General features: G+C 53.0%; 10 protein-coding genes across 10 annotated transcripts; 5 read left to right on the forward strand and 5 right to left on the reverse strand.

Annotated features, from left to right (window-relative positions):
* Positions 1-187: 187 nt before the first annotated feature.
* On the forward strand, positions 188-889 carry MRS44_010062 (uncharacterized protein; the record flags this gene model as incomplete). Its single annotated transcript, XM_046281291.2, has 3 exons — positions 188-257; positions 378-764; positions 813-889. The coding sequence occupies 3 exons, from the start codon at positions 188-190 to the stop codon at positions 887-889; spliced, it is 534 nt and encodes a 177-aa protein (XP_046131490.1).
* Positions 890-1,038: 149 nt separating this feature from the next.
* MRS44_010063 (uncharacterized protein) lies at positions 1,039-1,980 on the reverse strand (the record flags this gene model as incomplete). The annotated part of the gene is made up of 2 exons (XM_065619982.1): positions 1,039-1,853; positions 1,893-1,980. The coding sequence occupies 2 exons, from the start codon at positions 1,978-1,980 to the stop codon at positions 1,039-1,041; spliced, it is 903 nt and encodes a 300-aa protein (XP_065476171.1).
* A 1,367-nt stretch (positions 1,981-3,347) lies between these two features.
* Positions 3,348-4,344, reverse strand: MRS44_010064 (uncharacterized protein; the record flags this gene model as incomplete). The annotated part of the gene is made up of 3 exons (XM_046276520.2): positions 3,348-3,799; positions 3,846-3,933; positions 3,982-4,344. 3 exons carry the CDS (start codon positions 4,342-4,344, stop codon positions 3,348-3,350), a joined length of 903 nt encoding a protein of 300 aa, XP_046131488.1.
* A 1,863-nt stretch (positions 4,345-6,207) lies between these two features.
* On the reverse strand, positions 6,208-10,522 carry MRS44_010065 (uncharacterized protein; the record flags this gene model as incomplete). Its single annotated transcript, XM_065619983.1, has 3 exons — positions 6,208-6,915; positions 6,969-10,078; positions 10,165-10,522. 3 exons carry the CDS (start codon positions 10,520-10,522, stop codon positions 6,208-6,210), a joined length of 4,176 nt encoding a protein of 1,391 aa, XP_065476172.1.
* A 692-nt stretch (positions 10,523-11,214) lies between these two features.
* Positions 11,215-12,277, reverse strand: MRS44_010066 (uncharacterized protein; the record flags this gene model as incomplete). Its single annotated transcript, XM_046269983.2, has 2 exons — positions 11,215-12,075; positions 12,134-12,277. 2 exons carry the CDS (start codon positions 12,275-12,277, stop codon positions 11,215-11,217), a joined length of 1,005 nt encoding a protein of 334 aa, XP_046131486.1.
* Positions 12,278-12,592: 315 nt separating this feature from the next.
* Positions 12,593-13,156, forward strand: MRS44_010067 (uncharacterized protein; the record flags this gene model as incomplete). The annotated part of the gene is made up of 2 exons (XM_046269982.2): positions 12,593-12,655; positions 12,707-13,156. 2 exons carry the CDS (start codon positions 12,593-12,595, stop codon positions 13,154-13,156), a joined length of 513 nt encoding a protein of 170 aa, XP_046131485.2.
* Positions 13,157-13,291: 135 nt separating this feature from the next.
* MRS44_010068 (uncharacterized protein) lies at positions 13,292-14,540 on the reverse strand (the record flags this gene model as incomplete). The annotated part of the gene is made up of 3 exons (XM_065619984.1): positions 13,292-14,287; positions 14,339-14,390; positions 14,503-14,540. The coding sequence occupies 3 exons, from the start codon at positions 14,538-14,540 to the stop codon at positions 13,292-13,294; spliced, it is 1,086 nt and encodes a 361-aa protein (XP_065476173.1).
* A 1,414-nt stretch (positions 14,541-15,954) lies between these two features.
* Positions 15,955-17,652, forward strand: MRS44_010069 (uncharacterized protein; the record flags this gene model as incomplete). Its single annotated transcript, XM_065619985.1, has 3 exons — positions 15,955-16,047; positions 16,169-17,154; positions 17,196-17,652. 3 exons carry the CDS (start codon positions 15,955-15,957, stop codon positions 17,650-17,652), a joined length of 1,536 nt encoding a protein of 511 aa, XP_065476174.1.
* Positions 17,653-18,044: 392 nt separating this feature from the next.
* On the forward strand, positions 18,045-19,202 carry MRS44_010070 (uncharacterized protein; the record flags this gene model as incomplete). Its single annotated transcript, XM_065619986.1, has 4 exons — positions 18,045-18,159; positions 18,289-18,583; positions 18,645-18,699; positions 18,741-19,202. The coding sequence occupies 4 exons, from the start codon at positions 18,045-18,047 to the stop codon at positions 19,200-19,202; spliced, it is 927 nt and encodes a 308-aa protein (XP_065476175.1).
* A 1,083-nt stretch (positions 19,203-20,285) lies between these two features.
* Positions 20,286-24,002, forward strand: MRS44_010071 (uncharacterized protein; the record flags this gene model as incomplete). Its single annotated transcript, XM_046269980.2, has 3 exons — positions 20,286-20,533; positions 20,583-21,124; positions 22,162-24,002. The coding sequence occupies 3 exons, from the start codon at positions 20,286-20,288 to the stop codon at positions 24,000-24,002; spliced, it is 2,631 nt and encodes an 876-aa protein (XP_046131481.2).
* Positions 24,003-24,682: the final 680 nt, after the last annotated feature.

The following is a 24,682-nucleotide window of genomic DNA, read 5'->3' on the forward strand; positions in this document are numbered from 1 at the left end:
TTCCGGCGCCGACATCCCCCGTCCCCCGTTGGCGGGTCAGGGTCAGCCTCACCGAGTTTCATTTCCCGACCGCAGGGTCCCCCTCATCTGCCGGCAGATCCGATCAACAAAAAAGTAACAGAAGACACTATTCACAGTCCTTCAACCTCCAATTGAGTACCAATTGATCAGTTACTCAGACGACACAATGGCTCAGAAACCAATTCGCGATTGGGTCTACTTGGCCATCATCTCGGTGCAGCTCTTTGGCATGTTTGGTATGTAGTTGTTCTGTTGTCGCAATTATGCCATTGAGCTCTGTGTGTTCATGAGTTGCTCTGGCTCTGTTCACAACAGGGACCTCGCAACAACTCAATGCTCAATACTAACATCTCCAGTCCTCGACTTCACCCCTCTTTACCCAGACTCTCTCTACGGCAACCCCTCAGCGCCCTTCCACTTCCTCACCATCATCCGCGACACCTACCTCACCGTCTCGGGGGATCCCTTCTTCGGGGACAAATTTGTTGGCGATTGGTTCCACGGCTTCCTCTGGCTCGAGCTGCTCGTTCAGTGCCCTCTGGCCATCTACATCGTCTTCCAGCTCTCCTCCAAGAGCCCATCCTCAGGCCCGGCTGAACTTGCTGGCCTGGCTTTTGGTTGCCTCACGGGCATGGGCACCGTGGCGTGTGTTTCCGAGTTGATTCCTATGGGTCCGGAGCTCGTCTCAGAGGAGCACAAGACAAACCTTCTCTACGGCACTTATCTTCCTTTTCTCATCATCCGTAAGTGTTCAGACATGTTCAATATGGGTGTAAGCTAATGCTTGAAAGCCGGCGTCATGGCCGTTGACATGTACACAAGGCTTCTACGTCGTGTGAGCACCGACACCAAGGCCAAGACACAGTAGATGAAAAGGCAACAGGAATAAGATTGTACAAAGCCGCATATGAATTATCATCAGGCTTTCAGATTACAAATATCACATGTTCCCAAACAACTCCCAAGATCCGTCCTTAAGACTCCAGAAATGCACGAGTGAACAGCGAAAAAGAGGTTCTAGTCTATTCTCTTGTTTTGCTGCTTCGAGTATCCCCATCCGTTACCCACACTATTGATCCCGTATCCTAGGGGAGTCGCACCGCCGAGTGATCGCCCCTTGAGCCTCCTAGGCAGCACGACGCCCAGTGTGTACATGGCCGCGACTAGCACGCCGGCGCCAAACGACACGAGGCTGTAGAAGACAGTGCTGGCGTAGATGTGGCCGCCCAAGCCCTGCCACTCAACGCGCCCCTCGGTCTTAGGCAGTGCAGGCGTAGGAAACCAGCGCACTGACAGGCTCAGAGGCAGAGGGTCGCCGATAACGAGTTTCCTCGTGAAGGAGCCCTGCAGGTGGCTCAGGGGACTTGTGCTGTATGCGATGGCCGAGTCGAGGACGCCGCTGTCGTGGGGGTGTAGGTGGTGCTTGGGCGTGCTGTGCAGCAAGACGTTCATGTGTGTGCTGACGTGCATGTGGCTCAGCTGGAGTGTTCCAGCGAGGGCAAAGACGAGAGGGATGTACTGCCTATCGGGCAGCTTCTCGCCGACGACCTCAACCTCAGGAGCCGGTCGCGCGGGGAGACGACACGATAGGGGCGCGTCCGAGTGGATATAGAACTCGAGAAGGTGGAAGAAGGGGTCGTCGACGATGGGGATGGTGCAGTTGGTCTCGCCTTCGGTGCCGTAGTTGAACTCGAGGGGACGGCCGGTCTCGTTGCACACGGGGAAAGGGATCCATTCGATTTCGTGCTTTTCGTTTTCGAGATGTTCGCCCGTTTCCCTAGGAACAAAGTCAGCGGACAGAAGAACATTTGATAGTGACAGCAACGTACGAGCTACGACTCATGCACTCGACAGGAATCGAAGCGCCATACAGATAAGACGGAAGCCCTTCCTCATGAGCGGCAGCGACCAGGGCGACAATGCGCCGAGGACGACGGCCCAAGTCAAGGCGGCAAACATGTTGGGGGAAGCGGCGCAAGAGGTTTCGACTTGACAGCTTGAAGCGCCGGGGCAATCAAGATCATGACATGGCTCGATCAAAAGGCTTGCGTACGTTCTCTTGCCAAGCACCAAAACTCGCGGTTGAACAATGTGGAGATGCCACCCTGGTTCCAATGCCGGCGGCGGATCACGTGGCTAGTTGATCCAGGGGGACGGGAATGTTGAAGATGTAGGGCAGCGTGTGACGAATGCTGATATTAAAGAATGGTAAATTGGTTCTTCTCGGTAGTGTGTTTCATTTATTGGGGCTTTTTTGATTCATTACTTGCGCCAAGTGAAGTTGTCTGGGGGCTCAATCCGACATCAAGTCAATCCGAACCTTCAGCACCTCCACCACGAGCCAGTCGACACTACCGCCAGCGTTCATATAGCCAGGTTGGAGAAAGGGTATGCAAAACCCAAGCCGATAAATCTGAATTTTCATTCTTAGGTATACAATGTCATTGTCAAGAAAATACCTGGTTTACCTCCCCAGTCTTTGCCCCTATCTTGTTGCTCTGGATGATGCTCGTTGGCGGGCTCTCTACTAGATGAGACCTTTGTATGTCCTCACACTTTGTCATATTCAATCGTTCCCTAACAACACGTTATGACTTGCACTGAAGTCTTCTATCCAAAATGAAAATGGTATACACCAAGGAGGCAGACAGTCGCGGGGATAGCCGCATAACCGTTTCCGAGAGTAACGTCTCACTTCTACAACATCGCGGCGCCCGGGGACGGGCCGTTTCCGACTTACCCGCGCGCAACGATCCTGTTAGCAAGCATAAAACTATGTTTTCTTTCTCTCCTTGGACTTGGCTAGAGTCCTGCTTTCATCGATGTGACCGGTGCCCTATTCGTTTGCTGGTTGGTACGTCAATGAGATGAAAGGGGGGCCGCTTTCAGGAGTTTGAGACTGTCCGACGCAAGTCTGTTGGCATTTTCGTGGATGAAGGAGACAAACTGGCAAGTAGGCGAGCGCTTTCAAGTGTCATGAAAAGTCTCTGTTATACTACAAAAAATCACGATGTTGCTATCGCATCGAGTTTTTGGATGCCTTGTTCCGCCTCTGCACTTCAAGGCCGGCGGCCAGATCACTCAAGGCTCGCAAGCCAATAAGGTACGTTGAGTATTTCTTGCATCTAAGTAACTCTCTAAATATCCTCTGAAACTGCTGCCTAGCGCTATGTTCAACGCTAGGCGGGCGCAGGTAACGAGGCATTGTGCAAACTAGTGCATCTCTAACAGGCTGCAAATGTCACCATCCTTCCCCCATTATGCCTCAGGCCAGATCCAAAACAGACTGTCCATGGTATCTCAATCTCTCCTATTAGCAATTAGATTCACTCAACCTTTCCCGTCAGGCAGATAACCTTCCACTCAACGTCCCACCCCTTCCCTTCATACTTCTCCTCCAAATGCTTCCTCAACAACTCCCTAACCTCCTCCACCGGATGCTCCCTCCTCGTCTCTTCACTCCAAGCCGCATTCATCAACCAAGCAAGCATCATCCCAAAAGAAAGCACATACTCTTCAGCATTCTTAATGTGGTAGCGTCCCGGGTTGGTCGTCACCTGAACGTCCACGAACCCTTGGCTCTTTAGGTGACCCTCGATCCACTCTGGATCTGTCCAGTCGCCTTGGTTGTGCATTTGCATCTTTACTTCTTTGAGGAAGGGCGCGTCAAAGGGGAATGACTCGAAGGCGGATCTCATGTCGGGTTGCCAGAAGACGTTGCTCTTGTGAAATGTCGTGGCACCAAAGATGCCGCCCGGCTTGAGGATGCGCTTGGCGTCTAGCAATCGTCAGAACTTGCTCGAGGTTTCAAGATATTGACTCACCAGCTAGTACTGCATCGGGATCTGGGATGATGTGAAGTGCCAGGCCAAGTCCCGCATGGGTAAAGCTGTTTTCTGGAAGGCCAGTGTTCTATCACTCGTTAGTATCCGACAACTCCAACTGTCTTAATCGGCTTACCGTTGCATCCAACTTCTTGACCTCTATGTTCACCCATCCCTCCAGTCCAACTCTCTTCTTTGAGAGATTCACCATGCCCTCCGCATTGTCTGCACTCAAAAACGTGCTCTTCTCGAGCACATTTTTGGGCAGTATCTGCTGAACCTCATGAGTCAACACACCACTGCCACAGGCATTGTCGAAGAATGCCACTGGCGTCGAAATCTTGTCTGTGATACCCATCTGTCGAGGTAGAGGCGCGATCAGCTTGGGCATCATGTGTCGCGAGACGTAGAGCATCTGCTCTTCCATGATTCCCTTTTCCGGACTGTTGTACAGCTCTGTGAGCGTCTTCATGGCGGTGGCTGCCTCTGTGCTGGACATGCTGAAATATGTTGTAGCTTTTCTTGAGAATGAAAACACGTTCTTTATCATCGAGAGATTTATTCACATTAGCAGGGAAATCTGGGTTCTGGGGCATGGATATATAGGCACCTTGAGAGAAGTATCCGAAAAGTCACCGCTGTACGGAGACTATCTCGGAGTGTTCAACAAGGTCCCCAGAATGTTTTATAGCACGCGCAAATATGAGACAATTATTCCTATCACTTCCTTCAGTCACATCGGTTATGCAAGTGTTGAGGATAGAGCCATGTAGTCGTCCAGACTTGGACTCTCAAGGCGTGGGCAACGACCATCACCACATCCACACATCAACCCAATTGAAAGAAAGCGACATTATAAATTCGAGCATTCAATTTTACAAGGAAAGTGAAACAACCCAAAGCAAGCGACTCTAAAACCCAACAAGCTCCCTCATCCCAACTCGCAAAGCAATCAAGCAAGCCACACCTCCATCTAACCCTCTCTATCACCTTCTAAACGGATCCAGTAAAACCCCTTCTAATCCAAAAAGAGCGAATACAAAAGCCTCCTTTTATCCCAAAAAGTGTTGCAAGCCGATGCCTTGGTCCTCGTCGAGGTGAGGTTCGCATCGTCAGGTATCCTCGCCGCCCGGCTGTTGGATAACTATATAAATTCATCTCGCCATACCAAATCATCGGTGGTCTTGTCGGTATGGACTACCAGCTTCACAAAGTATGTAGTTGTCGATTTGGGGAAGCTGGGAGGAAAACGTGGGCCCCAGCGGTGCTCATTATGAGCTTGCAGTCATGTGCTCGTAGGAAGGAGTGTACTCGTAGCTCATGTGCTTGTGGTGATGTGCTCGTGGCGATCGCTGGGTAAAGGACTCACGCAGTGAAGCGCGGTCAACGTAATTTGATGCGTATGCATGCATCATCGATGTGACTCGTGAAAGGAGTCTCGATTGTTGATTAAGGAGTCTAGCTCCCTCAAAGATACGTAGGGAACATGATTGTCGAAATCAGGTGAAGTAAAGAACGAATGGGAGGGCAGACATTGTCGAGTCCCTGCATTATCGGGTATCATTTGTAAATGCCATATTGGGCATGTCCACATGAGGAAGCCCAGATTGGATGTGTACGGTTGTAGTTGTGATTGTGAATCTTGATGTCGAAAGCAGCATTCCACTCCAGCGACAACCACCCAACTTATACCTCCAAAACTCGCCACCAGGCTACACACTTGTTTATAAACAACCCCTCATTCCCAGCGTCTCCAAGTGTGAGGCCTCGTCTCACAGCCGTGGCACTCGACGGTTCGCCTACTTGCACAAAGTGAGGCGAACGCATGCAAGCCTCACCACCACAGAAACCCAAGCCTCCCCCACGTCAACCGGGGGGCCTCATGATACATGGTCCCCGCGGGAACCGCAGCAGATCCTGTCAAAGGTGCAGAGCATGCATGTCAGCCGCACGCCTCTGCTTTCGGTCAATACGGTCATGTAGGGCGAGAGGCAAACTTGCCATGCGTTCGCCTTGCTGAGATATCACCTTGCATCAGGTTATTCTTCCATCATGAGCAACAGCATCACAGAGCCTCTCCTCTCCAGCAGGGCTCTGGCTTTGAGTCATCTCTGGGGCATTTATTCCATTCTTTTCCGAGGCAGGCTTCGTAGAGCCCCCGCCTTGGTTTATAATTACAATAGACCTTTGAACCTGTACAACGCACCCTCATGCCAATTGGCGCCTATAGCATATCCATCATCCCTTTAACTAAGAAACATGCCGCAGCCACAACTACTCAAGCTCCAATCAATCCTATGGCTCTATGATACTCGTCGCCCTCCTTCTTCTCGTGTTTTCCATCTCCGTCAAACCTCACCCTCTATGCAAACCTGAGGCTTCCAGTCGGCACACGTTGCGACAGTCCATCCACCTCTCTCTTGAGAGCCTTGAGCACACGCCTGACATCGGCGAGGTCTGCTCCGCCAGCATTGTTACCATGCCCAGGCGGCGGCAGCGCATCGTCGCATCGCTTGAGGAGATCCGCAACCGACTGGCCAATAGCACCACCCTTGCCTGCACCTCCTCGTCGGCGTACCTCGGCGAGCCAGTCGTTGACCACGTAAACAATCAACTCGATCATACGGTTGCGAACTGATCCGCTAAAGCCATAGTCCTGGCTATCGAAGACGACCTCCAGAACCCGAACAATCATGTCGTGAGACACGCCCAAGGTGAGGAATAATTGGACAGGCCAGCTAGGATCAGCACCAATCGTAGCATCTTGTTGGTGTGCCACTGCGTAGCGGCAGAGTTCGGGGAGAAGGTCTTGGATGGGGAAGATGAAGCTGTCGAGGGATGTGCGATGGGCAATGTTCTGGATCTTGCTGGTCACAGACTCATAAGGCATAGGAGGCGAGGGCATTCCAGGCTCCGAGTTCTCCAGGCGCGACATGACCTCGTCGTGTGTCTGCTGGATCAGGTTGCTCCAGGTACCCGAGATGGTCATGTGGTTACGGTAGTCGGCAACATGGTAGATAAGAAGGCAAAGGTCATAGTAACCCGCCTGGTCGGCATAGTCGTTGAACAGCTGCAATAGGTTAGCGATTGTGCCTCGCAAACCCTGTCTCCTGAATAACTCACCTCAGAGAGTCCCTGAATCTTGCCCTTCAGAGCGTCCTCAATCTCCAGTTTCCGCTCATCATCGATTCTCTCATCCGCCTTGAGGCGCTCGAGCAGGTCGTCTTGAATATGTGCAATCTCCAGCAACTCAGTCACGCTATGGTTGAGCAACTGCTGTTGCTGTCGGCTAACACCGGTAGTAGCGACGTTAGCGTTGGCCTTGGCCAGACTGAGCAGTCGGATACGGTCCTTGATGCCAATGGGGAAATCAGAGTTGGCGAGCTCAGCCTGAACCTCGGCGGCATCAAAGAACCTGCTACGGTTTGTGTAGAATCGGCAGAGCAGATCGGCATGCTCGACATTAGTTCCAGCAAGACGCTGGAGGAAGGTGATAACGTGAGGCGAATCGATGGCCAGGATACGGTCGGTCCAGCCTTGTTGAATGTACCACTCATAGAGGTCAAAGTGGAACACCTCGTCATCAGACCCATTCACCACATCGTAGGCCTCAAGCCGCTTAGTGGCGATCAATGTCAGCCTACCATCAACCATCTCGGGCTCACTGCTTGAAGCAGCGTCGAGGTGGCTCAGGGCGTCGTGGATCATATCGTAGCAGCGCTTGCGGTCGTTGAAGGCATCAGCGCGGGGGTCTCCCGCTGGCTTTCCATCGTTGACCCATGACAGAGCCGTGTTACCCCTGTCCTTCTCCCGGGCCACAACCAGGCACAGCTGGATCGCCCCGGCGTAGTACTTGAGCTCGATGTACTGTGTGACCGCGGTCTGAAGATTGGCAAAGGTCAGGCTGCCGGCCACCCTCTCAAAGAGCCTCAAGCTTTCGTGAAGAAGGCTTCGCGATTGGTTTGTGTTCGGAGGTTGGTCAGAAGCTCGCTTGAGTTGTTCCTGTGCCTTGAAGATGACAACATCATCTGGACTACAGAAGCTACCGCATCTCCTTCGCAGGGCGTCGGCGACAGTCTCAACGTTTGAACCGCTCTCGATGTTGCGGTTAACAATAGCCTTAACCAGAAGCTTAGCGAGGTCCTTGCCGTCGGTTTGCGAGAAAAGCTTCTCATAAGTGAGGTCCTTGAGCTGTTGTTGAGCCGTGGCGTCAAGACGGGTGTAGATGTCGGCAACTCGCTCGTCAAAGAGCATCAGCACGAAAGAGATACCCTCAGAGATGCTCTCCATCAGCTTCTGCAGAGCGTGCAGAGCCTGGTGCTCAGCCTGCAGGGCAACTTCTTCTTGACGGCTGGAGACATGCTGCAGATCGGACGGGCCTGACAAGCCCTGAATAAGACCCCGGTTGGAATCAAGGAATCGTCGAAGTCGCTCGAGGTTCTCCTGGACCGCGCTCAACTTAGGGAGAGGGATAGTAGAGCTGATGGTAACACCACCAGTAGCAGAAGTGCCAGGTGTGATGACAACAGACTTCCAGAGCTGGCGAATCAAGCGGGAGAGATACAGGGCCAGGGCGTCGTGTCGGGAGGAGAGTCTGACAGAGTCGGTAGTCAGAGATGTGCCGTCGGTCTCGGTGATGGTAGGCTGTCCACCAAAGTCAACAAAGACAGATCTCGCCCGGTCCTCTGTTGCCTGATCAATCGCACGCGCAGCGCCTGGTCGAGAATCGCCACCATGACCGCAGGCTACAGCCAGGGCAGTTGAAACAGTCTCAACACGACCATACAGCTGAATAAACCGGCGGCAGACCTGCTCATAGCCTTCATCTCCCACGGCGCCCCTGATCGCCGAAGCAAAAATATCCACGAATCGCCTTCGTCGAATAATGTGCACACCTGTGTTGGTGAGCACCGCAAACTCGCTGGGCGCCTCATCAAACTGAACAGCCAATTCGTTGCCAAATCCAAGGGGCTGTGGCGCTGCTGAGAAGGGCTTCGTAATCAGGCCAACGGCCTCCGCCCGGCTTCCAATGTCGATCCAACTTGCGCTTTCATAGTACTTCAACGGAGCTGTCGGGGGCGTGTCCTTAATACGACCAGTCTCGGGGCCAGACACGAAGAGGGTATCCTCGTTCGGATTGGAGCCCCTACTAACGAAATCCAGAAAGTATCCGGGCGCAAATCGGGCACCTTGTCGGCTTTCGGTCAGCATGGCTGATTCTAAATCGGTTATCGTCTCGCCTCCAGGATAACCAGACCGGCGAGGGTTTTGGCTGGGAGGGAACTTGATGAATTGAACCTGCATGCTCTGAGGGGCCATGTTTGACTGGGAGCCATAAAGGTAGGATGCTGCGCTGGTGGCACTGAAGAATAAGCGACAGCCGGTGTTAGTCAGAGCCATCAAGTGAAGCTTCGATGCCTCCTGCTTAGAGATTGGGCTGATCGAGACAATACTTGATCGATCGTTTAACAACATGGACTGGCTGATCATGTGCGCAATGTCGCGAAGACAGTGCACCTTCTCCTTCTCGATCACCTTGTTAAGACGGTCGGGGGCCTCCATGTGGTATGTTCGAATCGTCGATCGGCTCGAAAGGGTATAAACGAGGTTTCTCGAGTCGTCGATAACGATGTCCTTGAGGTGCTCGGGGGTCTTGTGTGACCAGAAGCCTCCTTGTAGAGTGACAACTGAAGACCAGCCAGGATTCGTGTGGTTGATCTTGCCGCAGCGATTTGAGAACCACTTCTCCTCAGACTGGTAGTACAACTCGTTGATGTCGATGTCATTGCTTCCTCCAAAGAAGATTCGCCCGTTCGCGGCTCCCTTGATGACCCTAACATCGGTGCCACGGAGCGGGAGCTGCATCTTAGTCTGGTACAAGGAAACCGCCTTGGTTCCAGCAGGGGTGTCGGTCGCGGACACACCAAGAAGGGTGATTTCCGAAGACGTAGCAACAACCAGAATATGCGTGATCGTTGCAACAAAGATACCTGGCTTGGGTGGCACGAGCGCAACAGCGTGAATCGTGTGCGGCTGGTCCTCGAAGCCGATCAGCTCAGGGTCGGGATGGGTGTAGTCCCAGAGGAACAAAGAGTTGTCAATAACAACCCAAGCATGGTTGATCTCTGCAAAAAGACCCATCAAGGTTTGGAGCTCGCCAGTGTTGTAGTGATCGAAGACTTGGTTCGGGATGGGGTACATCTGCGTCTTGTGGAAGGGGGCCATGGGGGATTCTGTAGTTTCAAGGTCATACTCAGAGGACGCGCCCTCTTAAGTGCTGTCAGCTATCTTCTTCATACTGTAACCACTGGGAACCTACGTCTGCAATATGAGTCCAGGTCTGGGAACCGGCCATCGGCCTGGAGGAAGGTGTTGATGGCCTTGGCTGCCTTGACGACGGGAGGAACATTCTCGGATCGCGGAGGTGGCAGCGCGGTCGGCGCCACGAGACTCTCGCTCGTAGGTGTCCTCGAAGTAGGTGTCGTCGTGGTGACGGCTCGAGATGTCGATGTCGGTGCGGCAGTTCTCGATGTCGAGCCAGACTGGCTGCTCTCAGCTGTCTGGAACAGCTGGCGGCGCACGGGATCAGGGCCCGACTGGAACCTCGAGGTAACGGCCGGAGTATTCAGAAAAGCGCCTGGAACTGGTCGCACCGGAGTGGTCTGTGGGAACGACATGATGGGCAGCAATATCGAGACCCGCGCCGGGCCTTTGCAGCTTCAGCGATGCCGTGCTATACCGCTGGACGCAGGTCGCGAACCACCATGCAAAGACGACGGGATTGCGCGTGTTGGAGGATGGCAGGAAAAGCCTCGAATCCGAAAGTCGCGCTTCTAGCCTCGTCGCAGCTCGTCGTGTCGGTCGCGTCGTCGTCCGGCCTGAGATGGGATGTATGGTCAGAAGTACACGCTGTGGCAGTGATAAACAATTTGACGAGAGCTTGGGGAGGCTGGAGTTGGAGCACCGGATTTTTCGCGACTGGGGCTTTGGCGCTAGGACCATTTGGGCGCAAGGCTGAGACTTGGGACCAGCAACCACGATGCTACGCGTCATGAGTGGACAAAGATTCTAGAAGCAAGGCACAATTTTGTGAAAGAAATTAGGCAAAAGTTGCTGGTATTCTTTCTTCTGCGTTTCACGTCCGAGACATAACCGATCGCCGGTCATCTTGATAGGACTCGGTGAAGTTGGTGTTATGTAGGGAGATTCAGTGACATAGATTCTTTGTCACACAACCCGTGTTTTCACATCCTTCATAATTACTTTCTCTACTGCCTCTACTTGCCATCACATTCCTCCTTTTAATTCCACGTGTTTTATTCATCCACTGCGCCCATCCTTCCCAAGCATCCATCCATGACCATCTCAATTACTGCTTCTTAGCCTCCCGAGCCGCCTTGCGCAGAGCCCTCCGTCGGATGTCCACGTGCATCTTCTTGTTGTAATAAATGGTGATGGGGCTGTTGACACCAGGGACGTTCTCAATCAGCCAGAGCATGAAGGAATGGCTCCACCAGGGCGTGTAGGTGTTGGGGGCAGTCTGGTAGCCACCCAGGCCAACCTTTCCAAGTGCGGCCTTGACAAAGTTGCGAGCATTGGGGACAAGCAGACTGGGGCGGCGGACCTTGCTCATGGCCGTGGTGACGAGATGGCTCAGAACAAGGTAAACATCGACGTTGTCATCAGCAAGCTCCGAAGACAGGGCGTTGCTCCACTGCTGAAGGAAAGCCTTGCTACCAGAGTAGGTGGCCAGGTAGGGTGTAGGAGTCCAACCGCCGAAAGAGCCCATGGTCAGGATGAGGCCACGCTTTCGCTGCTTGAGGATAGGAGCAACGGTCTGAGTAACCCGAAGTGTGCCGATACAGTTGATGGTGATGATATTCTGAAGCTCCTCCTTGGCAGTCTCAAGGAAGGAAACGGGAATGCTGTGGCTCTGGCCGACGTTGTTGATCAAGATACCAACGTCCAGACCCTGGATAAGCTCGGCCAGTCGCTCGTAGTCGGCGTCGTTGTTCTGGGAGAAGTCCATGGCAAGGCTCTTAATCTCGAGGCCCTTTCCGGGGAACTTTTCCTGGATCTCAGCAGCCAGAGACTCCAGCTTCGACAGAGTTCGGGAAACGAGGACGAGGTTGAAGCCCTTAGCGGCAAGCTGGAGAGCGTACTCCTTGCCCAGGCCATCGGAGGCGCCAGTTACGACAGCCCAGGTACCAGGCTTGCCATACTTGCGGAGCTGCAGAAAACAGAATTAGCTACTAGGTTACTCCAGCATGGATATCATGGCCACATACATTGGTGCCTCCCAGGACGAAGGCGCTGAGGACGAGCTGGAGATAGCTCAACAGCTTGGAGCCGAGCACGAGGGCACCAATACCAGCAAGACTCCACTGAAGAGGCTGCGGCACGCGCTGGAAGAAATCGGAAATGGCGTCCATTTTGACGAATATTCAAACGGTCGCAACTCGAAGGAATAGGTTGTCGGAGGGAAAAGGACAGCTCCTCAATCAATACTCTCAAGATCTGCAACCCCTCGGCTCTTGGCCCGCCAGGAACAATTAATTACCCCTGACGTTGTTGAGGTGGCCCAAGCTTTCTTCCGTCCCGCGGTCGCCGATTTACAGGTCCCTCCCACCAAAAAGCCCAGAGCCGATCTCACCATCCTGCACTTTCAAAGACATCAGCGCAGTCTGTGGCCAATTTAAGACCGCACAATTGCAATTGTTGAGTATTTTGCATTCGATTCAGTGGCAATGGATCTTCTCAAGTCTATTCTTCCCGAGGCAAAGGGCATTCTGCCCTATCACATGCTTATCGTAAGTCCCTACTCTTCCTTCAATCGGCCGGCACTCAATTGACCGCTACAGCTCTCTCTCATCTCCATTGGCAACTCGCTGCAGACGTATGCGACCCTACACTTTTCCCGTCGAGTCTACAACGGTCGATTCATCCGAAACACCAAGCTCCCACCCAAGACGGCGACGTTCGAGCCTGAGGACTCGGTCAACAAGCTGGTGTCAGCCCAGAATGACCCCAAGGCCACCGACCAGATGACCCCTCTCGCGGGCAGGCTGTTTGGTACCTGGACCCTCATTACCTGCATCGTGAGGTGCTACGCGGCCTACAACCTGCACATTGGCCCCGTTTACACCATCGCGTACTGGACCTACGTGGTTGCGCTGGGACACTTTGCTAGCGAGCTCTTCGTCTTCAAGAGCATGACCTTTGGTCTGCCCCAGATCTTCCCCTTCACTCTGGCTTCTCTCTCCTTGATCTGGATGCCTCTTGTTCGTGACCACTATGTTACGCTCAACTAGATGCGATAATGGGTATAGACAAGATCTATATATAGGGTAAATATGATGGCTACAGCCCCCAAAAAGGCTACACCATATGGTCTATAGACAAAATAGAGAGCGAAATTGTTTGGGATTAACCGGTGACCCTCAAGCCTAGAGATTCTTTCGATACAGCTCTCCTCCGCAGTTGCGCAGGCGGACCGTGGCCTGCTCAGGCGTAATGTCACGCTGCGGCTCAGCCATGAGCTCGTAGCCGACGAGGAACTTCTTGACCGTGGCTGAGCGCAGCAGAGGTGGGTAAAAGTGCATGTGGAAGTAGGCGTTTTCCACCTCCTCGGGCGTCCCACTGAGAGGGGCCTGGTGAAGTCCAGAGCTGTAGGGGAAGTTGCACTCAAACAGGTTGTCGTATCTTCGGGTGACCTCCTGAATCGCCTCAGCAAACTGGAGCCGTTCCTCAGGCTTAAAGTCGACGAGGGATCGGATGTGTCGCTTTGGAAGAATGAGGACTTCGAAAGGCCAGACAGCCCACCAAGGGCAAACGATGACAAAGCCCTCGTTCTGCCAGACAACGCGCTCCTCCTTTTCCAGCTCCAGCTTGACATAATCGCCCAGGAGATGTCGGCCTTCGTGCTGAGCTCGGTACTTGGTCATCTGAACCAGCTCCTTGCCAGGCTCCTCTGGCAAGGTAGAAGTTGTCCAGACCTGGCAATGAGGGTGGGGGTTTGAGCAGCCCATGGCTGCACCCTTGTTCTCAAAGATTTGCATGTAGCGGTACTCCTCCTCTGGGATAGGAGCGGCATCCTTGGGCATGGAGATGGTCAGCTTCTCGGCCTCCGCCGCGAGTGGGCTAGATGCCGCCAGGTGGTTGGCGTAGATGCGAGTCCAATGCTCGATAACAGGCACGATCTCGTTGGGCGTCATGTCGGCCAACGTGACATGATGCTTTGGGGAGAAGGTGATAACATAACAGACGCCCTTGACACCCTGCGCCCTCAGGAGCAGAGATTCCAGGTCATTAGACGAGGACTCGCCTTCGTAGTCTGGCTGTTCCGCCTTCACAGCACTGTAGTCGTTGACAAAAGCAAAGGTCGTGTCGTAAGCTGGGTTTTGGCCTCCAGCAGCGCGTGTGTTTCCTGGGCAAAGATAGCACTGAATGGATGGTCAGATCATGTTTGACTGGACGAGGTGTCATGAGCGCACCTTGGGGTCATACTCAGGAAGTGAGCCTGCGACAGCAGCCTCTTGCTGGCCCCTACAACATATTAGAACAAGCTTCTGATGTGAAAGAGGGATTAACTCACTGCCAGGGCCGCTTCGTCCGGTGGGGAGACACAAGAAGCCAGGAATCCGTCAGTGGATTATACCTGCGGTGAGATATGTCGTCGAGGATCTGATCAGGCATGATGGCGTGGTGGGGTTTCAACAACAGCACAACAATGAGATTTTCTTCAGTGATGAGCCAAGAGGTTCCGTGTTATGTACGGTCTGAAGTTTCAAGGTGAAATCGGTGAGGCAGGGAAGAAAATGACTCTCAGAGGTTCTGGAGGTTGTGAATGGCGCGGTTCAACGCCTGGCCCGGTGGCACTCAAAGGTACCGCCGTCATCTGAATGGATCCCTCGGCCGCGCTCTCGGCGAAGCTTCCAGCGAGGGGAACAACATGTGCTTGGATATTTGCCACGATCTCCGTATATAGACATCATCCAGTGATTTTCTTGATATTTGTATGCTAAATCTTAAAGTGCTCCATATGCTAGACTGCTGAACAAGAACGACCTCATCCTTCCTTGAGCAAGGTTGCTTGGGTTCGAGATTTGCGAGGAGTGGGCGACCCCCAATGACCCCGCGATCAAGCTTCTCAAACCCCCACCATATCGCTAGCCCAATGGTGTTCCACATACTAGAACGTTGTCATTCTTTGCAACCGTCCAGTAACATCAACAATGATCTAAATGTTGGGGGAGGCCTTAGCATCATTCTGTAGTCGAGTTTACAAAAGAGGGAACGCTTCAAATCAATCTAAGAAATCCCGATGAGTATCAGACTGTCCTGCGTCAGCCGAATGAAGCCCCGAATGAATCCCCGAGCTGCGTGCGATAAAATCAAGGAGCTATGCCCCATTAGTAGTACTACAAAGTTGGGGTGAATTGGATCAGAGCATGTGCAATGATCAATATAGTCCGTGATACCGTAGTAGGTCGCTGAATGACTGCTGAATAACGAGCTGGATATAATTTACGCTGCCTATAGATCTGGAGACGGCAGCATACTTGCCTCTATGCGCCTGCGCACAAAGCGGTCTCGAGGCCATGTTCTTCATTCTATTCAATCAATGCTGACTATCTTATGCCTGAGAAGATTTATTTGCTTGTAAATAAACCTAGGTTCTATGATATCGAGCAACCGAATTCCCTTCATTCATTCTTAGCATCTATTTTAGGAATAGCGGCGTCCGTCAGTGGCTCACTCCCAAGCGTCCGTGCCTGGATTCTTAGCACGTGACCTCACTGCGGAGGCGGATACGGCACGCTCAGCAGCGGGACATGGGGTTGGGCTCTATCCAACCAACCAAGCCAGAGCGCCGAAATCAACATCGCAACTCCAAGCGACGAGTCGACCCATCACCCGCTCCATCAACCACGACCCCTAATCACCCATTTCCATCAAAATTCGCGTCGCATCATCAACCTCAACATTTGCGCATTACCATTAACCCTCCCTTGGACCGTCATCGCGCCCAGAGTGGCCCCAAACTCCCGACCACGATCCGACAGGGGGGGTAACGTCGAGCTCCCCGCCCGACATCGCAACCGGCGAGATGGGCGTTATACGTAAGAAAACCATCACCAGAGGGAGTGAAGGAGGTGTCAAATACGTCTGCGACGTTTGTTCGTCTGATATCACATCTACGGTAAGCCTCCCTGTTGTTTGGCTGCTGCCTGGTAGCTGTCGGGGATGTGGAAGACGCGCCCCGGAGATATACCGGCTAAACCTGTCATGTCATGATGGAGGCGGCTAATCTTGCTGTGTAGGTCCGTATTAGATGTGCCGACCCAGCATGTAGTGATTTCGACCTCTGCGTCTCGTGTTTTGCCAAAGGAGAAGCCCGGAATGCTCATGACCCCGCGACCCATGCCTTTCGTGTCATTGAGCAAAACTCGTTTCCCATCTTCGACCGGGAATGGGGTGCCGATGAAGAATTACTCCTTCTCGAAGGCGCAGAGATATACGGTCTCGGTTCATGGTCCGACATTGCCGATCATATTGGTGGATTCCGCGAAAAGGACGAAGTCCGCGACCACTATCTCCAGACCTATGTCGACTCACCATGTTTTCCGCTCCCGAAGCGATGCGCCCCGAAAGATTGTGAGCTAGCCAACGAGATTCCCCGTGAAGAGTTCCAATCGCGCAAAAAGAGGCGAATAGAGGAACGAAGAGATGCAGCCAAAAATGCACCAGCCCTTCAGCCCAAGACGAAACCCACGGCTAGTGTACCGAGTTGTCATGAAATCCAGGGTTACATGCCGGGCCGTCTGGAATTTGAGACCGAATACGCGAATGAGGCAGAGGAAGCAGTCCAACTTATGCAATTCGACCCCGGTGATGGTCTGAATCCCAGGACCGGTGAGCTTGAGCCCGAGATGGAGCTCAAGCTAACTGTAATGGACATTTACAACTGCCGACTGACGCAACGTGTGGAACGCAAAAAGGTCATCTTTGAGCACAATCTTCTCGATTACCGGGAAAACACCAAGCTGGAGAAGAAACGCACAAAGGAAGAAAAGGACCTCCTCCAGAAGGCCAAACCATTTGCCCGGATGATGAACCACAAGGACTTTGAGGACCTCAACCAGGGTCTCATTGATGAGCTCAACCTGAGACAGGCCATCGCGCAACTTCAGGAATGGCGGAACAACCGGATTGGTGATCTTCGGAGTGGTGAAAAGTACGAAGCCGACAAGGCATCACGCATCCAAAAGTCGATTCCCATGGGATCCATGGACCGCGAGCGCTTGGCGTCTGCTCAGAGATCAAAGCAGCCTCCCCCGAGCCTCCCAGTGGAGCCGCCCTGCTTGTCGCCCCAGAGCTGCCCATCCGGCCGTCGCCGACACCCAACGGCGAGGTCAACGGGGACAGCAAGGCATCGACGAACGGCCAGGCCAATGGTGTCAATGGCGTGAACGGTGTGAACGGTGTGAACGGCGTCAATGGGCATGCACCACCAAAGCAGAAGTACACTGCGCAACCCATCTCGGGTGTACAGCCCCTGCAGCTTAGCCAGGACAATGCGCCAGACCTGCATTTGCTCACACCTGAAGAAGCCAAACTGTGTGAAGTGATTAGGCTGCAACCAAAGCCGTACTTGATGATCAAGGAACAGATCCTCAAGGAGGCGCTCAAGAGCAACGGCACGCTGAAGAAGAAGCAGGCCAAGGAGATCTGCAGGTTGGACTCGCAAAAGGGAGGGAGGATTTTCGATTTCTTTATCAACTCGGGATGGGTGGGCAAGGCGTGAATCGGCTGTTTTGTTTTACTGAGAAATACCCTGAAGAGCGGACTGGGGGCGTTTTGCGAGATGCCTTGACTTGTTTGTTTGAAGCCGTTGTACTGTATACTTTGTGTATAGATATTGATGAGCGTACGACTAGATTCAATGATTGTTCCAATACGTGCGTCCTCTTAGCTGTGAATGTCAAGGTGAAGATGTGTTGCTCGTTGATGCAACCCCGCCATCTCAGGCTGGCAAAGCCAGATTTCCTTGGTGGGGCAGTTGCATTAGCCCGTCTGTTGAGATGGACCTCAGAAGAGTCAAGACTTGATGAGACGCAACTCAGACTTGTTTAACCTTGGTTGTCCATGAGGCTATTCAGGTCCATCAGTAAACCCTTCCTTTCCCAGGCTCGCACGATGACCACCATTGCGACTCTCAAGCGGCTATCAGCCAAGTCCTTGTCGGAGAAGATTCTCGAGGAGGTGAACGCTGCAGACCCCACGTTTGCCATCATTGATGTTCGTGATGATGGTGAGTATTCTTTACAATATCGTAACATGATGCATCCTCAGTCTATTCACATATCACCTATCTTCATACTCCAACCAAGAGTTCAAACTTGGATCATTTAATCTCAATCCCAACTAACCAGCCTTGCAGACTACATCGGCGGCCACATTAAGGGTGCAAGCAACATCCCCGCCCACACCCTCGATGCCATGATGGCGACCCTCGTGCGCCGCCTCAAGGACAAGAAGACGGTTGTCTTCCACTGCGCCCTCAGCCAGATCCGAGGGCCCAGCGCCGCGCTGAAGTATCTCCGCGAACGGGACGGCCTGCTGCGGTCCATGGGTGAGGATCCCAAAGGAGCAGATGGGCAGGAGGTGTTTGTGCTGGATAGAGGGTTCTCTGGATGGCAGGAGTTGTATGGAGAGGATGAGAGATTGACGGAAGGGTATGTGAAGGATTTGTGGGATAATTACTGAGAAGCGACATTCCTCTATCCAACTCTCCAGTCTACTGACAGCTATCATTCCTCGTCGTTCTCAGGCTTCAGGATTTGAAACGACGGTGCCAAGTTTGTCAGAGACTGCTGCTTCCGATGACGATAGTCCGAAAGGGAGACTGCGAAGAGGAGCAGGAGGAAAGCCCAGACATATCCCTTGCCCAAGCACCAGCTATCCTTCCCCGTTGAGCCCGGTATGGGACGCGGATCTTTCCAAAGTAGTGCCGAAGATGGTGACAGAGATGGCGTCGGGAGTGCAAATGGTGAAGGTGGTGGCCGTCGTCGTCGGTGTTGGGATGGTGGTGGAAGCAGCAGGGGTGGCAGTAGTTCTGGTAGTTGTAATTCTTGTTGTGCTGTCTTCGCCCAGCCTGTTTTCCACCTGCTTATTCTCGACCTTGCTGTTGCCAAAGTCGTTATCGTCGACTCCTTATTGACCGTGGTGGTGACAGCACCCAATCCTTTGGTTGGAGCCCCCGTCCTGATTGATTTGGTTGAGAAGGCGACCATCCGACAGGCGATCGGGACGGACAACATGTCGGAAAGTCCAGGTCTTTTGTTGGCAACATAACGTATAATGTTATCTCGGCTCGGGTTCGATAGTCTCTGGTTCGAAGTCTGTATGGTATATCTGGTCCGTGGTGAGGATGGATGTCTGTTGGCCGCCTTAGGTCGATGCGAAGATCCAAGAAACTGACAGAGGGAAAGTTTTTACAGGGAGTAGAAAGAGGAGTTGGTTAATTTCATCAGGGCTTTGAAGGTGCTGCTTTTCACCGAAGGCCATCTAGAGAGTTTGCAAATATATCAGGTGCACAGCCCGGACATGGCAAAGGCTCTGGAAGGAGGGGCCATGTCACAACGAAGGAGACATCCACAAATCACCATGAAATTGCTAGTCGCCTTAGAATAAGAAAAGGGAGATTTTCTACCTGTATAAATGCCTATCTAATGAAGCTGGAAATTTCGAGGGTAGAATGTGGTGAAATAGGGCGTGTTTATCAGTGATAGGATTGTGCAAAATGCTAGAAGTTAATTCAGCCAAGAATTTTCCATCTTTCAACAGCTAAAAATGCAGAAAAATGGCCACATGTGGACTTAAGCTGATTATGAAAAATCCCTCCCCTGTTCAGATCAAACAATATGGGATATCAAGAGTATTGGAGAGCCGACCTCAAAGCAGACCTACACCGTGAATATTGTGGTGTTGTTACCCTGAACAGCCTCACGATCAGACCCCTGTCCGCTATGACGCAACCAAGCCGCAAACTCCTGGGGCTTTTTTTTTAAGTGGCTGGCCATTGGCCGGTGTCGCACTGGAAGAGGAGACTGCGAGAGTCCAAAACCTCTCCTCGCTTCACTTCCCACTAAAGATTCTTTAGTTCCCAGCCTGTTTGTCTTGTTGAATTGAAGCTAGCTGTCCCACCTGTTTCCTTCCGTTCCATTGTTTCTTTATCGGCGTTGTTTGTCTGGGTCTTCCAACAGACATCCATTGGGCGTTTTGCATACCAACTACTTAAGACTCTCTATCTCGACTTCTCCCTTATCTTCTTTCTGCAACACCTCTACCGATCCATCCGCACAGATCTTCACCAGAACCAAGCTCAACTTTACCCCGCCACCGAGATCGCACTATCTATCGCATCCTACCGCAGATATGGGCTCGCAGCCGGAGCAGACCAAGCAGAATGGGCGCGTGGACCTCCGTCCAGCTGAGGTTGCCGCAGACCTTGGTTACACGCCCGTTATCCAGGTCTCTGAGCCATGGACGGTCGACAAGGTAGTCGACAAGATCCCCGGTGATGCCCCCGTTGAAGGGTCTGAATCACCGCTGGCCTTTTTCCACCTCCTCGAGCGACTCAAGACGACCAAGCGAGAAGGGTGGCGGCGATTCGGCATTGAGAGGTAACTTGTCTGGAATATGCTCTGCTTATACGGTTACTGACATCATCAGGGGAGAATCCATCGCCGACCACATGTACCGCATGTCCATGATTTCCATGTTCGCCCCGCCGTCCCTCGCCCCGAAGCTCGATCTTGCCAAATGCATGAAGATGTGCTTGATTCACGACATGGCCGAGCTGCTCGTCGGTGACATCACCCCCGTCGATGGCGTCCCCAAGCCCGAGAAGAGCCGTCGCGAGTCCGAGACGATGGACTTTTTGACCAAGAACCTTTTGCGAAACGTCGCCGGCGGCACAACGGGCGAGGATATCCGCGCCATCTGGCAAGAGTATGAGGACTCTAAGACGCTTGAGAGTCACTTTGTGCACGATGTGGACAAGATGGAGCTGCTCCTGCAGATGGTCGAGTACGAGAAGCGTGATGGCAAACTTGATCTGGGCGAGTTCGCATACGTCGCAACCAGAATCACGCTCCCCGAGATGAAGACCTGGGGCCAAGAAGTTCTCAAGGAGCGGGAAGCCTTTTGGGGAAGCAAGTCCCACGTCCACGGAGAGCAAGGCGTCGACGGAGGAGTCAAGCCGGAGCGGAAAGGTCAGCAGGATGACTACTACTCTCGTGGCTGAGCTTCTCGTGCCTGGGCTTTTTTAAATTTGAGGACCAAGACAGGAGCTGGAATGATACCAATGGCCTTTGGGGATTTCAAGGGATGATGGCGTCTGGACTGCAGGGAAGGAAATGGTACGGATCCTTAGAGGGCATCTGTTCACGCAGCATGAGTAACATGGTTAATGAACAAACAAGAGTAACGATAATGTGTTTAGATAGCATCATGCATTAGATAGCCCGGTTTGTCGCTTTTGCCATGAATGATGAGAGCAATGATGCCAAGGGCCTGGATGCTTATCTAATCGACCATCCACATTTTCTAGACTCAGATGAAGCCTCCATTTCGGCAATCGCCTGGGACAACCACCAATGCAGAAGCACATGGTGGAAATGAATCAAATCAATCGCCAGATGAAAACTGCGGCTCCTCCCCTGATCCATTGTCCCCGTTCTTTGTCAAAAAGCTAAACCCTGCTGATCTGAGTGGGCCAACATCACCCACCATCCCCAACCAAAATCCTTGAGAACCCGCCGACGCAGGGGCACAGAGCTGGCCCGGGGAGCTGCACTCGCTAAAGCAGAGCAAAGCTTTGTCTAGCCACGCACTATTCGGCAGCGGTGAGCAAAGAGGCAAAAAGGTCGGCTGGAGGGGACAAGGTTGAGGAATGAAAAGAACCCAGCCTCTCAATACTCCTTGCGTTTCGTTCTCCAGGTTGCGACTGCGACTGCGACTCCCGTCTTTGTTTCCTGCATCCATCTTACACCACCTGCAGCAGCCTCCAGCAGCAAATTGAAACTCGGCAGCTCCAGGCAAGCAATCAGCTTTAGAGCTGCACCAATCATCCATCGACAAAGACGCTGGCCCCCCAACCGCAAACCCCCCTGTCAAACAAAACAACCAAGTCGGCAAGCTGTTTGGCGCTGAACGTCACAAGACTGCGGCAAGCGGCAGACGGGCCTCGCTTTCAAGGCCCTCTTTCTTACTTGCATTCATCGCATCATAATACGTACCTACAGTGCAGGACAGCGCCAAAGGTACAGGCAGATCACGTTCCTCAAGACCCAAAGTTTCGTTAGAGTTGCTGCGTGCAGCCAGGCAACCAAAAGGCAAACTCCTCCTCAACCACATGCGCTGAAGGTCGGACATCTCTTCGTCAACACCACCCACCCGCACACGGACGAGGCACAAGACCCGACCCCAAACAAAGCCAGTCACGAGGCGATAACCCAACCATCGCCATTTGTCTCGCCGCTCAAACATCGATCCTCTACTGCGCTCGATCTCGAATTCATCACCGATTACCGTTCCGATTTTACGGCCCAGTTTACCCCAGACCCGCTCCAAGGCGTAGTCCTGACATGTGTCTCGGCTGCCGCTGAGCTCTTGTTTATTCTTTTTACAGCTTCCAGCTCGCTCCGATCCTTGCGCGCGCGTGCGCATGACGCCCGCTTTCCGCATTCCTACCTTTCAAGAGAAATGACCGTTCCTCCGCATTTCCACATGCCGGGCGCTTTTCACGGCGAAGGCGTCCATCCTGGGCTGTTTCGCCCGCCCATGTCGCCCAGCTCGAGCACCAGCTTCGGATACGCTGCCCCTCGCATCAGCGCCGGTCATGATGTGCACGCATCTAAGCGCAAGCGGAATCGCCATGACATGTCACGATCGCAAGATATCCGTATGGAAGGCGACCTTGACCATAATGGCTTCTTCAGTACACCTGTCGCGCAGACCCGAAGTGGCGATAGGCGCTATCAGCTCGCCGGCCAGCTCGACACCCCAAGCAGCGGTCCCTTCGAAAGCGGCATCCTCGGCGAAAGCATGTACTCGGACTCGGATTATAGAAGAGCTCTCGGATCGAAGAGAGCTCATGACGACATAGACCAGAATATTGGCGGCCCCACGCCGCTCTTCAACCTCCCTCCGCAGCCGATGCCATCGCAGAGCTGGGGAAGCTTCGCATTCTCTACCCTTGGCGGCGTCGTCGGGCGTGTGTGGGAGTTTTGCAAGGCTGGCGCGTTCCGAGGCTTCCAGGCCGGCGGTGGTAAGGCCTTTTCGGTGTCGACCGGTAGGGTACAGGAACTGCCGGAACTACCCTCGATCGACGAGAAGGCAGATGAGAACCAGCACCTACCAGGTCAATTCCCTCCCCAGGGAGATTACTTCAACCACCAACCTGAGTACCCCGAGGATCCCATCAATAGCGGAGCATCCACGCCAACCGGACCAGCCGCGAAACGGAGGCATACTGATCATCGGGATGAGCTTGGTAGGAATTGGGTTCTGGTGAGTGACGATAAGCCAGCTCAGCCGAAACCTACCCCTCCAGCGCGACGTGCTTCCTATCGCCCGACCCCTCGATCGCGAAACACGGGCCCATCGATGGCAACTGGTCGACGCATCAGCACGCCCCCCTCTCGATTCTCGTCAGCATCGACTCCGACCCAGCGACGACCTGCCAGTCGCCCTACTAGCCGCCTCTCTCACATCCCTTCACCTTCGCTGCCCTCCCCGATCCCAGCATCAACCGCCTCCTTCGCTGGTACTCGATCTCCTTCGCCTAGCAAGATTCCCCAACCTACCCGACGTCGAAACACGATGGCACCATCTCCGAGTCCAAGCAATATGTCCCACCGTCGCTCTCATAGCAACGCCTCGACAGCTTCGGCACGTGCTTCCGTTGAAGCAAGCCCTCGACTTGATGCCGAGGCCAAGCATCTCGCTGCCCGTCGTAAGATGGAAGAGCGGGACACAGACGTGCGCATCAACGCCTTCAACAAGCAGCTACAAGACATGATTCGCCAGGGTAGGGAGGCCCTGGGCACGACGATTGAAGTGGAAGGCAATTGGGAAGATGAACTATAAGCGTTCCACCACCGACGACACGCTTACAGCATTTAGATCTTTGATGATGCCCGTTTTGTTCTTTTTGTTTTTATGATGTTTCCACTGATACCCTCCCATTCTTTCTTTGGGCTGAAATTTTCTCGACGCTTAAGTATCGTTGTCGGAAGTCTGGCTGGACTGCTGAATGGGATGGATCTTACGCGGGAGTTCTCTGGTATTTGGTCGGCGTTGAAGAGAATGGAGGGATTTGTTCCTGGTCTTCGTTGGCCACTTCTTACGTTCTGCTCTAGGGATTGACTGGTATTTACTTTATGCCATTTTACGCCTTCTCTTCTTGTCACTTCTATTCACTCAAACGGTTGAATCGAAACTTATGATCGAAACACCGCCTTTTAAAACATTTACGATATGAACCGCCTGCCAGCACGAGCACGTTGCTGTACACGACACGAATGACCTACACTTCGAGGCCTTTTAATAAAAGTTACGTATTGCCTCGTCATAACTCGCTTCGTTTTCCTGATCGATCCTTCGTCCACGGTACTTCCGATCCTCAACCTCACTACGGCGTGCTCCGGAGCTAGCGCAATGCTCAAGACATGGTCATGATGCGGGAGGAGGATTGCTTGGACTTAAATGACTGCATCTACCTCTGCTCAATAACTCAACAGGACTCGCAAGACCCAAGTTAATCTTGA

The sequence above is a fragment of the Fusarium solani genome (genome assembly GCF_023522795.1).
Source record: "Fusarium solani strain SB1 chromosome Unknown bctg00000006, whole genome shotgun sequence".
Taxonomy (NCBI): domain Eukaryota; kingdom Fungi; phylum Ascomycota; class Sordariomycetes; order Hypocreales; family Nectriaceae; genus Fusarium; species Fusarium solani.